This window comes from Rattus norvegicus, chromosome 20, assembly GCF_021556685.1.
Source record: "Rattus norvegicus strain SHRSP/BbbUtx chromosome 20, alternate assembly SHRSP_T2T, whole genome shotgun sequence".
Taxonomy (NCBI): domain Eukaryota; kingdom Metazoa; phylum Chordata; class Mammalia; order Rodentia; family Muridae; genus Rattus; species Rattus norvegicus.
This window is the reverse complement of record NC_141553.1, coordinates 45,883,244-45,897,047: the sequence shown is the minus strand read 5'-3', so window position 1 is coordinate 45,897,047 and position 13,804 is coordinate 45,883,244. Positions and strand designations below refer to the sequence as shown.

General features: G+C 46.8%; 1 protein-coding gene across 1 annotated transcript in view; it reads left to right on the top strand.

Annotated features, from left to right (window-relative positions):
* Nucleotides 1-4,199: 4,199 nt before the first annotated feature.
* Nucleotides 4,200-13,804, top strand: part of Ccn6 (cellular communication network factor 6) — a 15,981-nt gene continuing 6,376 nt past the window's right edge. Inside the window, 2 exon segments of the mRNA NM_001170483.1 lie at nt 4,200-4,247; nt 10,041-10,338. Coding sequence (NP_001163954.1) covers nt 4,200-4,247; nt 10,041-10,338 — 346 coding nt within the window.

The window sequence follows — 13,804 nt, the reverse complement described above, 5'->3', positions numbered from 1 at the left end:
CTGGTTCAACCATCTCTCCGAGCTGCCTGATTCAGTCTGGCTTCTCTCTTGGCCTCTGACTTTTTGCTCTGCTTGGCCTGATACTAACTTTGGTGGTCTGTTCTAATCTTCTGGCTCCTTCTCATTCGCTGGCTCGTTCTGTCTTCACCTGTGTCTGGCATGTTCTCTCTTCAACCTGTCTCTGTAAAAAAATCTCCCGCTAAAACTGCCTTGTGGGACCAAGCAACTAGACCAGGGCTTGGGCCCCTGAACTTCAGTCACCAAATTTTTCTGACTGCACCTGGATTTTCCACCTCTGCAGACAGGCGCTTGGGGCTATGCATCCTTGTAAAGTTCTCTGTGGACGTTTGCCAACACAGGAACTCTGTGGGCAAGTGAGTCTCCTAGCACCTCACACTGAGTCAAGTCTCACGGGGCTCTGACGCCCTCTCTGGGATCACTCACTGGTGGGGGCCACAGTGTCCCACCCTCACCATCTCAGACACCATTCTTCTCCCTCCCAACATCGTCTTCAATGAGATCAAGCAGGACTTCAAGTGACAGAACAAACCATTTCAGTGGTTTCTGTTTTCTGTTCCGGGGGATGGGTTGGCGGGAAATAGAGCCTCCCTAACTTCTTGAAATCTACGAGGAGGCCAGGCGAAAGAAAAATACTGAAAACACAAGGCAAAAAATTAACACGGTACAGGCTACTGTGTGATGTATAGGCTTGGTCGTGAGGCTGTGGGATACGGCAAGGTGACAGAAATCTTGCAGTCCTGGCCTCACCTTTTGGTGTTGGTGTAACCTTGCCTGGCTTCCAGGGAAGGCAAACAAAGGACATAGTAGCAATGCCCATCATGCATTGTGACCCGTGAGAATCAAGTGGATCATATATAACAGTGAGTGCCATGTGGAGTCCCAAAAAGACGGGTCAGATGTTATCTGTTATAATTCATTCTATTTCCTCTGAGAGGAACACGGACCCTCCCTCACAGTGTGCTTCCTTTCCGTAGGTTACCACACAATACTCTCAGTTGCTCTTTCAGACAGAGTGATACATTGCGCTCTCTATAGCCAGAGAGAATGGAAAAGTGAAGAAAAGAGTTTATCCTGCGCAAAGCTTGCTGACCAACATTAAGGTTTCTGACTTTGCTCCTGCAAAGGCTGATAGACTAGCTTAGCGATTGGGCTATGTTCTTTGCTGACAGAGATCTATCACTAGAGGCACACATCCTTCCTGCCTGAGCCCTGGGGCAGAAACCCTCTCTTTACCTGGCATCGCCTCTGAACTTCTGAAGCCACTTCCTCAGAGAGCCCCAGTTGGCCTGCGATGTGAGTTATCTCCTGCCTGTCACTCCTTTTCGGCTTCTTTTATGTCATTAGCCTTTATTCAATTTTTAATGATGAATATCCTGTGTGTTTATTTATTCAAGGTCTGCTCTGCCAATGGGTGACATTAGCTTCAGAGGGCAAAGATTAAGAGTGTTTTATTGACCAAGCACAATGACTTAGCGTTAACTTTTTAATCTGTTAAACGAGGGCAGCAATGGGGCTTTTGTTCACCTCACTGAGCTGTGAAATTAAAAGGGATCATACACGAGAAACGTCCTTGTAAGTCACGAAGATGTGCTTCACAAACCACTTATGCTTAAGGCTGTGTCTGTTGGAGGGGACATCACAGGCTGAGTGTTTATGAATGAGATCATAGTGAGAGAGACTAGCTCAGAATAGCAAGTGCTTGGAAACGGATACATGGCCGGGACAGCTTTTACTGCATAAAGCTGAACGCAGCAGTTCCAGCCTCTAAAAATATCCCATCCACTCAGATCACTCCAGCAGGATTGAAATAGTTAAATCGCAGAGGAGGCTGGGAAAGCCTGACCGTGCAGTCAGTGAATGGCCCAGAGTTGATGGAGTCTCTTAGCCTCGGGAGGTTTTGCTTGTTAGTTCTTCATTTCCTACTGAGAGGCAAGGATGGACGGACAGCCTGACAACCTCCCTGTTCCACAGTGGAGTCCAGAGTGAAGGAAGCCACTTCCAGAAAAATGGCCGCCGCTGCCAGTTTCTCACAGAGTGAATGGGAGGAGCATGCATCTCGGCGAGACCAATCGCTGCAGACGAAAGCAGCTTTGTGTTTAAAACAGGGAGAGTTAGAGCCACAGAGATGGAGTTGACTAGCCCGGGGTGAAGAGATTGTCAAGTCTCAGGCCAGGAATCACTGAGCCTAGGGATTCAAATGCCAAATGATCACTAAACCAGGAAACTCAAAAGAGAAAGATGGGACTGGACCAAAAGCAGGCACAGCTTCCTCCACGGAGCCACTCTGGGGTTTTGTCTTAATTCTCATCCCAGGGACGGTTAATTTCGATTGTGAACTTGGCAGGCTCTGGGATCGATTACGATACTTCCTTGGGTCTGTAGGGATGTTTTTTAGGAAGGATTAATGGAGCTGGGAAGACCCACCCTGGATATGTGCAGCGCTGTCCTGCAGGGCAGGGCCCCAGACTGGATAAAAAGGATAAAGCAAAATGACTCTGACTTTCATCTCTACTTCCCGACTGTGAATGCAGTGCGAGCAGTGGCCTCACCTTCCTGCCCTGACTGACTATACCCTCAAAGTGCGAGCACATGAGCCCTGCTTCCTCAAGTTCTGTTTGTCACACATCTTCTCAGAGTGACAAGTACTAGATCCAAGACCTCAGGACAGCATCTGCATAGGGTACTGTGAGGTTTTTATATGCTTGGCCCAGAGTGGCACTATTTGGAGGTGTGGCTTTGTTGTATTAGGTGCGTCACTGTGAGCGTGGGCTTTAAGACCGTTGTCCTAGCTTCCTGGAAGCCAGTCTTCTGTTGGCCTTCAGAATAAGATGTAGAACCCCCAGCTCTTCCTGCACCATGCCTGCCTGGATGCTGTCATGCTCCCAACTTGATGATAATGGACTGAACTTTTGGACCTATAAGCCAGCACCAATTAAATGTCCTTACAAGAGTTGCCTTGGTCATGGTGTCTGTTCACAGTAGTAATACCCTAAGACAGGTACCGTCTGGGTGACCCAGTGAATATATAGCTGTGGGCTACTGGGCTGTCTGAATGCTTAGGATACTACAGACTCTGTGGGAACACCAGGCCCCCAGTGGTCACTGCTGTGGGAGGCCTGACTTATGTGCTAACTTCATGCTTATAAGGGTAAGCTATGAATCCAGGAGAATTCGGAGGCTGGGGCATTGTAGATCCTGTGACAGGCCAAAAGGAGAAGAGGCGTAGGAAGGTAGGTTTTTTCTGCTGGGTCTTCAGGAAGACAAGACTGGGATAGAGAAAGAACAGAGATCAAGAAGGATACACAGAGGTCCTGGTGACAACACAGGAGGGGAGAGGCTGGTGGCTGCATGTGTGTGCACACTTAGTGTGTTTCTGGAGAAATGGTACAAATTCCTAGTAAACTTACTTTTTAGATTTTTAAAAATTGTTTTAACTGAGCCACAAAAACCAAAATTGTATGTATTAATGGGTATCTTGTAGTGTTTCATAAATTAAAAAGGAAAAAAAAAAGTCATTATTTCTATGAAGGTGAATGGTCCTAGACCGTGAAAATCCGGGGTTAACTTTTCCGTTGTCGTCCACAAAGCTGCAACTGCAAAAAGGGGCCTCGTTTAAGCAAATATGTACTATGGGAGTCTACTCACACCCACTAGGTTTACTCCTTATGGTTGCCCCAGTGGTGAGATATGTGTCGGAGTATAGATGACATGGGCTGGGGTGGGGGCTGCTCAGAGGCAGGAAAGACCCCTAGAATCTGCTGTTGGTACGAGGTGAAACTCACGTGACATCAAAAGGGAAGAGATGGGACCAACACCCGGCAGAGAAATCACAGAGACCAAGGGCAAGGTGGGGAAGGCGTCTAATGCCACCCATGTCCTGGAAGACGGGCTCAAATCTCAAGAACAGGGTGCCAGCCCTCCCTCAGAGAAAAGCCGCCACTCAATCTCGCAGAGTCCCTGCAGGAAGGCGCTGGCCTCTCCTGACGCACACCGTGCAGACCCAAGGAGCTTCTAGAAGTCCAATGAAAGACGCAGGGCACTGGAACAGTTTCGCAGACGGAAAGTGCAGCCTGGGAGTCTGAAGGCCAGGAGGTGGAGACGTGGTTCCCTGTGCAGGAGACAGGGGAGCTTTGTGTCCAGCGCTTCTCCATCTCTCCATCCTCCCACGATCCGGCATCATGCACAGACTTCTCTTTTGCACTCTGCTCATGACTGGGCTGACACAGGTAAGTCCTTGTTTCACATTCAGACTCCAGCTGTACATCTTCAGGTCCAAAGGAAAACGTCAAGGAGGAGATGGGGGAAAGATACACACGGGTAATTATTTAATGAGAAACAGGGAGCCATTTTCCTTTCCAGAAAGTTCGGTTTTAGCTCGGGAGTTTCGTGAGAGATGCTCAACATTTCCCCCTTTGAGGTGTACACTCCGAAGCCTTCTTGCGATGTGTGAACAGTGCTCCCTTATATCTGCTTACACCCCAGCTCTCGGATGGGTAGCACTAACGGCCACAGCTATAAACACGATCCCTTCTTGAGAGGTTACAGGCGCGAGGTCATCTTTCCACAGCTTGCAGTGTGCAAAGAGAGAGCTCCTGGGGGGTGGGGGTGGGGGAACGGGGTTGGCAATGATTTTTTCCCCCCAGCTAAACCTGTCCTTGTTTGAAAAGAACGCTTAGGAAGGAACATTTAGTTTTAAAATTTTACTGTTTACTATTCCTTTCCTCAAGCCTTGGCTCTCTCACTTTTTGTGAATGAATCTGTCCGCGGGAGCTCTAAATAATTCCGAGGGCAGAGCCTATGAAGTTTAATTTAAAACGAACCATTCATTGACTTAGTGTTTTTGAATGAGAAGTTTAAGGCAGAGTTACTTGTTGATTTATTTACATGGTGAAGGTCACTGCTGGCCGGGGGCCGGAGCTCTGACCTCTTCCGGTGACTTAGAAAACAGGGAAGGGTTGAGAGCGGAACCTGACCTGGGCAGCAGGGGTATTGGACACAATAAAGGAAGTTGTTCTATTGTCTAGGGGTGTAAGGTCTCAAAAGGAGGCTCTCTTTGATGGGGTTCTTCCTGCTGTCACGGCTGGAGTACATTTCTTCAATAGCTTTGCAGCCAGCTCTCTCCTCTCCTGCACTCTATGGAGAGGCAGGTGGTTACCTCACCTAAGGGCTAGGACATGTTCTTAAATAGCAAATATTCCAGCACAGATGTACAGAATAAAAAATAAGTGCAAATACAAAAAAAAATCTTGTGCTTAGACCAGAAAATATCATTTTGTATTTAATTTTGCCTTAAGGATACATGGGTAGGTTGTCGTTTGTTTGTTTGTTTGTTTGTTTGTTTTTATCACACTGATAAAATAACCTGAAAACCAACTGGAGGAAGGGATGGTTTATTTTGGCTCTCAGTTTCAGAGGTTTTAGTTCATGGTTGTAGGCTGGACATTTCAGCCTCTGATGAGACACAACCCAGCAGCAGAAGCGTGTGGTAAGGTGGTAACTTACCTCACAGACAGAGAGAAAAGCCAGAGGAGGAGGCTGTTGGGTAACATAAAGAGCCAAGGGGGTGCCATGGCGGCCTGTGCATAGGTGTGCCCCAGAAATGATACCATGTAACAGATCTGGTATAAAGGGAGTTTACTGGGGGAAGGAGAGTAGTGAGGACCTGGGGAAGGAGTAGAGGCAGTGAGTGAACAATGATGAAGGGAGCAGGAAGGGGGAGAAAAGAATCAAAAGAGGGAGAGAGAATGAGGAGAACAGAGAATGCTGGGTGGTGGGCAGTCCTTAGATACTCAGCCTGCACCTAGTGCACCTGGTGGCAGGCCCAGGTGATGCAGGTGACAGTGGCAGGTGATGACCTAAGCCGATCTTTGATCCCTGAGAGGAGCCTTGTGGAATCATCTGTGAGCTAACAGAGGGGGGAGAGAAGATGTAATGATACAGCCCGAATGGCTTCAGTAAGGTACAGCCTTCCTGCTGTCCATTCAACTGAGAAACCACAAATGTGTGAATCCATGGATCAGGTCAGCGTACTCCCGACACAGTCACTCCCCCAGAGTCCACTTGTGAGAACGATGACCAGCCTGGTATGTGTACAAATGGCATAAGTGTGCACACATGCACTTACTCATGCCTGTATGGCGGTCAGTGTAGAGCACTGAGGGCCTGCCTCTAATTCTCCACCTTACTTTTTTGAGTCAGGGTTTCTCACGGAAGCTGGACCTGTGGTTTCATTTAGACTGGATGCCTGCAGGCCTGGGGGAATGATTCTTTTGTTTCTACCCCTAGACTGACCTTTCCTAGGGTACACTTCCAAACATAACCCAGGGTTTGATGGCATTGCCGAAATGGTGAATTTCTGCTAGATGCCACTGTGCCAGACATTCAGCCCTTATCTTAATCACCTTAACTGTCCAAATAATGGTACCAAGTACGTAGTAAACTCATTCCACACAAGACTGATACTCCAAGAGCAAACAATAGGAAATTAGTTAAGATCACAGAGCTGTGTTTTTAGAACATTTTCATGCTTTATTCTGTCTTAAGGTGTTGCTTTTAAAACAAAATATCTGAGAAGAGAAATATGTAAAATTCCTTATCTTATCCACATTTTTTCTTTCTCCCTGTGAGTCCTATTTTTGTGTATTTTTACATTATAATCTGTTACAATTTCCTTGGTAACTTTTGAGACATGAATCTGCTAGCAACCCCCCCCAAAAAAAACCAAACCAAACAACAACAGAAAAAGCCAAAAAAGCCCCTCAAACAAACAAACAAAAAAACCCAACTGTTTTTATGTGGAAAATTTTAGTCCCTCATTAAAAAATCTTTGTGCATGTGCCACTTGGGTGTCACCTTTCACCGTGGTTGAGGCAGTCCTGTCCTGGCTTACATGGGTCAGGTGGCCCATGAGCTTCTGGGTCTCTCCTCTTTCCTCCTCCCATCTGGTATGCTGGGGTGCAGGTGCGTGCTCTGCACTGCTGGGGTACAGGTATGTGCTCTGCACTGCTGGGGTGCAGGTGCGTGCTCTGCACTGCTGGGGTACAGGTGTGTGCTCTGCATTGCGGGGGTGCAGGCAGGTGCGTGCTCTGCATTGCTGGGGTGCAGGGCGTGCTCTGCACTGCTGGGGTGCAGGTGCGTGCTCTGCACTGCTGGGGTACAGGTGCATTCTCTGCACTGCTGGGGTACAGGTGCGTGCTCTGCATTGCTGGGGTACAGATGTATGCTCTGCACTGCTGGGGTGCAGACACATCTCTGCATGGTGTGTGCATTTACATGGGTTCTGAACTCCTGTCCTCACATTTGCAGTAACATCTCCTCGGCCCCATTTGCTTTTATTTTTTATTATGTTAGGTTCACTGGACACAGAATTCAAAATTGACAGCTTGGGGTTTTGTTTTCCTGTAAGCACCATCTCTGGGTACCCCTTGTATTAGTCAGAGTTCTCTAGAGTCACAGAACCCATGAGTAATCTCTATAAGTAAACATAGTCCAACTCCCCAACAATGGTCAGCAGCGGCTGTGAATGGAAGTCCAAGGATCTAGCAGTGGCTCAGTCCCATGAGGCAGGTGAAGAAGAAGAAGAAGAAGAAGAAGAAGAAGAAGAAGAAGAAGAAGAAGAAGAAGAAGAAGAAGAAGAAGAAGAAGAAGAAGAAGAAGAAGAAGAAGAAGAAGAAGAAGAAGAAGAAGAAGAGAGAGAGAGAGAGAGAGAGAGAGAGAGAGAGAGAGAGAGAGAGAACACCTTCCTTCTTCCAATGTCCTTATGTAGGTCCCCAGCAGAAGTTGTGTCCCAGATTAAAGGTGTGAACCACCATGCCTGGATCTGGGACTTGCTTTGTCCCAGGTGACCTTGAACTCAGAGATCTCCTTGCCTTAAGCTCCTGGGGTTCATAGCCACTTTGCCTCATGACCTCCATACCAAGATCCAGGTCAGAAACTCATATCTCCCAGCCTCAAGATCAGGATCACAGGTGAGCCTTCCAGTTCTGGATTGTAGTTCATTCCAGATACAGTCAAGTTGACAACCAGGAGTGGCCACTACACCCCATCTTCTTCTTCAGCTAAGTCACCTCTTTTCTGTGTAACACTTTCCTCTTCCACCATCATGACTTTCTCTTATTCATGGACTTTCCCCGGTGTTACCCTTTAATTTCTGAGACAGTCTAAAGATATTTCAAGACAGGAAAAAGGGGGATTGGGGATTTGGCTCAGTGGTAGAGTGCTTGCCTAGCAAGCGCAAGGCCCTGGGTTCAATCCCTAGCTCCGAAAAAAAGAATAGAAAAAAAAAAAGACAGGAAAAAGGAACATTTATTTCTAGGTGGACAGTTCAGAGAGTGGCCATTTCATGAGGGAGTCTGTTCATCAGTTTTGCACTGCTAAGGACAAATGTCTGACAGAAATATTTGGCTCATTGTTTCATAGGGCTCTACCCTTCGTGGTGGGGTAAATTCAAATGGTAGAACAGTTCAGCTCATGATGGCAGAGGCTGATCACATTGCAGTGGACGAAGAAGCAGGCAGGGATACAGGGATAAATATACCCATACTCCCCAGTGGCATATTTCATTCAGCTAGATGCCCTCCCACCCCAATTTTTTTTTAGAATCTCCCAAAATAGCACTACAAGCGAAGAACAAAGTTTTCAAAACAGCCTATGGTTATTTTCAATTCAAACATGGGGCAACAGGGAAGAGAATGTGGCATGGTATCTCGTAAAGAGTAGGGCATGGTAGAGAAAGGGGTTGCCATGGCCAGGGCAAGCAGGACTTGAAGGTCCCATGCTCGCAAGTTTGCAAGGTAAGCCACAGAGATTGGGAGCCACTGGGAGTAATACAATCAGATACAATGGTATGTAGTAAGTGTAAAACGAGAAAGAAGGGGCTAAAGAATGTGAGGGAGAGGAGCTTGGATGAGTCCAAGTTTTCTGACTCCAAACACAGTCTAGGTACAGGATGGGCTTTGAACCCTGGTTTTCCCTGGAGGACATTCGGGTATCAATGCCCATTGGGTAGTCAGCTATGTGGGCCTACTGGTCAGTGGTGACGTCTCTGCTGGGAATTCAGTTTCACAGGTGCATAGCGTGGGAGAAAACAAGATGAGACCACGAACAAACAGAGCCATGCAACAAAGTAACAAAACTCAAGAGTCCAGGGTGCCATCCAGAATAGGCTATCCAGCCGGAGATCTGGGATGATGGTCCGCTGTAATGAAAGCCAGAGAAAGGATTTTACAATGAAGCGAGAGGGACTCATGCTGTGAGCCTGGAGTGACATGAACTGACTAAAAAAGTCACCATAAATGCTGAATAAAGGTGACTGTACAGGAAGCTTTTCTAATCACCCAAGGAAAGCCAATAGTGGGTTGGACCACACTGGTAGGAGAGAGGTAGGAGGCCAGGCGGGAGTGGTGGTGGTATATTTTAAAAGGTGTGATCGATGAGATTTGTCAATGAGATTGGATGTTAGAGTATGAGCCCAGCATGACCCAATGTATAAGGTCTTTTGGGAAAAACACATTTGCTCAAGTAGGGGGAAAAAAAGACTGGAGGAAAACAGAGAGCGTGGTCCACCTAGGTGGAGCGGTTAAGTAGGTCCTTTTAGTGAGTTCAGAAGAGTGAGCTGGTCAGGAGATGAGATAAAGAGAGGGAAGGGAGAGAAATTAACCAAGAAGCTTCAGTGCAAATAAAAGGAGGATGAAAGCTATGCAGCGCAGGAGACAGAGGGCAGTGCGAAGGAAGGGGGAGGGGGGAGGGGGAGGAAGAGGAGGAGGGGCAGTGCGGAGGAGGAGGGGGAGGAGGAGGAGGAGGAGGAGGGGAAGGGGGAGGGGGACGGGGAGGGGAGGGAGGAAGGGAGGAAGAGGGGAGGGGGAGTGCGGAGGAGGAGGGAGGGGGAGGAGAAGGGAGGAGGAAGGGAGGGGGAGGGGCAGTGCGGAGGAGGGGGGAGGAGGAAGACTTTTTGGCACATTTCTCCTCCAGACCCATGAGTAGTCTCAGGATTCTTTTCTAACCTTTATCACCGAATGAAGCTCTGCTGTAGGGCGCAGGGCAGTGTGCCACCGGGTGCGACCCCTGGAGGACAGCCTGGAGCAGCGTTGGAAGTGTATCAGCGTAAAGAGGTCTGCCACTGGCCCTGCAGATGCCCCCCTCAGGTGCCCACTTGTCCTCCTGGGGTGAGCTTGGTGAGGGATGGCTGTGGATGCTGCAAAATCTGTGCCAAGCAACCAGGAGACATCTGTAACGAAGCCGAGAGCTGTGACCCACACAAAGGCCTGTACTGTGACTACTCACGGGACAAGCCTAGGTACGAGACAGGCGTGTGTGCATGTAAGTGTCTTCTGGGCTTGTTGGAAACGGCTGAACTGAGACACATTTCTCCCCTTATAACTTAATTCAGAGTGAATTCAGTTTGGCTACATGCAAAATGGATTTAGATTTTGTGCCCCTGTGGGATGGCTGGGTTTTACTGGATGATACATGAAGGCCATAGACACATGTTTGAAAGGCTATTATTTTTTTATTGTATTAAAGTTATATTGCAGTAGTTCTCAGCTGAGTTTTTGTTTCTCTTTCTTTCTTTCTTTCTTTCTTTCTTTCTTTTCTTTTCTTTCTTTCTTTTTTTTTTTTTTTTTTTTGAGGCAAGGTCTCCCTACTTGACCCTGGCTGTCCTGGAACTTGCTATATAGACCAAGCTGGCCTAGAACTCATAGAGATCCACCTGCCTCTGCCTTGGGTGCTGGTTTGAAAGGCATGACAGATTTAAAGTCTGTCTCAGGTAGCTGCTTTTCATGATAAAAAATGACAAAAGATTATGACTGTAGGGTCTGACTTCAAAATGGCAGCTTTTGTTAACACCATTTGAAAAATAAACCTGAATTCAGCCACTTCTGTAAAGAGAAAATGATCCCCTTTTAAAATGCATGATGCAAACCGTGAGGACGTAGACGTGGACTTCACTTTCTGCTCTAGTGTCCACCTGACTAACCACCGGGTCCTCATACTCATCGCCACACACTGGCAAAGCAGAACCTGACTCTGGGCTCTCTGAGTCTCAGTGCATGTCTGACTCAGACCATCTAAAACGACAGCATGCTGACGATAACCCAGAATGACAAATGAAATTACTGGGGACAGGAGCTTCTGCTAATGTGGGCTTTTTGTCAATTGATAGTCGATGGATTTGTAATTTAAAACTTCGTTTAAATTTAAAAGTTTGTTTCAACGTAACACACCCACCAGCTAATGGGAATAATATTTTCTTTAAAAAAGACCATTACCGACAGCAAAGTAAATTTTAGTGAAGAGAATGCCGTTTTGCTTTAGTGTAAGCCTCCCTAATGTCTAGCTCAATGTCTGAGTAGATCCTTCCATCTGGTTCTTCTCCAAGCTGCTGCTTTTGGGGTTGAAGTCTGAGGAAAACTTGGCTCCGCACAGATATGCAATTAGACGAGGGTGGCCACGTCAACATGCTCTGCAGACCTGCACACCCATCCTTCTGATATATTCAAGTGCGACAAGTGGTAGCTCCTTAGAAATTAGCTGCACCCTAGAATCTGAGACTAAACCCATGAACTTTAGCTCTAACATAAATTACCAAACTCACTGGAGCTGTCTCACGCGGAATTCTAATATTGATGGGGATGAGGCAGGATTGGGAGCTTGAGTCCAGTCTGGGGTACATGGAAAAACCTTATTTTTTTTTAAACATTTTTAAATTGTGTGTGTGTGTGTGTGTGTGTGTGTGTGTGTGTGTGTGGTTGTTCAGCTTTCACGTATGTCTGTGTACCACACCTACAGCTGGCCCCTCTCAGCGGTCAGAAGAGGGTACTTAATCCTCAGACTGGAGTTGCCATATGGGTGCTGGAAATGGAACAGAAAGGAAGACCCTATCTGTAAAACCAAAAGCAAACACAGCATCCCCTGGAGTTGGTCTTTGACTCCTGCATGGTTTTGTCTCTGGGTATTTGGAAAGTACTGGTTTGCTACTGTGCACCTATTCAAACTGTATCCCGTTATGTATTTTAAACCATCACTCTCAGCAGAAAGCTAACATGTCTGATAGAAAAGTCTCAGCAGTGGCTCTCAGTTTCCCACTGAGAAGTGTGGGTTCCGTCACTGGCAACAAACACTTTGAGATGTTTTCTTAGAAGTGGCTACTAGGACAAGCTTCTGATCATCTCAGTCCCACCACAGTACCCAAGTCTGAACACCCATCTGAGGGCTATTTAAGAAATATTGCAACTGAAAACTTGAGTCTTCTAACGGAAGCATTTTCTTTAAGACTGCTATTGTACTTTTGCATACTGAATATTGAAAGAATAAAAAGATACAGCCAAAAAATCAGAAGTTTTGAATGCTATCTCAGCCCTAAGAAGCCCTAAATACCTCAAATTCCAGACCCTGCTCTCTACCTATAAGTAGGTAAAAGGTCACATTTCTTGAGCCTGCTCTCCCAGAAACTAGATAAAAGGGCTTAAAGATAAGGCCCTTAGATACGAGATCCGGACCTAGTAAAGATAACTCTCTTAGGCACTAGCTGACCATAAAGTTAGATTACAATCTTAAAAACAATCTTGAGAGACAGGAAGCTTCTCCTTGTGACTTTTCACTGGTGGTCTCCACATTTTCCAGTGACACCATCCCTGCCCCCTTGGGTTGTGGCTTCTTCCTTTAAATACCCCTTCCCCCAGCTACTGGGGGTTGAACTCCTGTGCTCCTGCATGGGATACGAGTCTCGACCCCAGTGCACTGGTTCCTATTGATAAACCTCATGTGATTACAGCAAGGACGGTCTTGTGTGAGTTCTTGGGGGGTCCCAAGACTTGAGTGAGGGTCTCCTCACTCTGGGGGTCTTTCAAATACTTAATTTACTTTGCCATACGGGATATTAAATGTAAATGGGTAGAGGTTAGTAAATTAAGTGGCATACTTTACTGTGCCACTTAACACTGTTAAGGTGGCTGTACTATTCTAAGTACAAGTGCAGGAAAGGTAGAACACAGCTACTGCCTGTGCTGCCCAAGTCATGCTAAGGCATCAGTCCCACTGATGATGTCACACGTCAGCAACCATGCCCATCACATCCCAGTGGCTTTCTTCTTGAAGAGCTTTGACTTTTCAGATTCTTTAAAAATACTCTAGCCATTCTGAGGGGTTGGTGGGAGACACTGAAATTGCTGATCCTGAAAGAGAGGAACAGGCCTTGGAGTCTCCTCCTGTTTTTGGTTACCTTGCAGTACCACAGGTAAACTCTGGCTTCTCCAGACTGCCTATGGATGCATTCTGGCTTGTATCGCTGTATCTGTGTAGAATTGTCTCATCAGGTATCAGACACTTATTTATAAGAATTTCACTGCAAGCTTAGGACTCCTCCTCCTCCTCTTTCTCTGCTTTCTTGACAAGGGTTTCTCTGTAGAGCTTTGTAGGTCTTAGAACTCATTGTAGACCTGGCTGCCCTTGAACCTGAGTTTGCAGACCTCCTCCGGAGTGCTGGGACTACGCGTGGCTGGCCGGCACATGACAAACCTTTCTGTAGATGTTTCTGTGAGATTCTAAAGGAGGCTTAAGAAATTAAGAACTACATCCATAAAAGAGACAGTTACGGGGCTGGGGATTTAGCTCAGTGGTAGAGCGCTTACCTAGGAAGCGCAAGGCCCTGGGTTCGGTCCCCGGCTCCGAAAAAAAAAAGAACCAAGAAAAAAAAAAAAAAAAAAAAAGAGACAGTTACAACTGGAGTGGGTCTAACCCACTGGTACTTAGTTTTATTTCTTTTTTGACAATCTGTTTTTTTTTT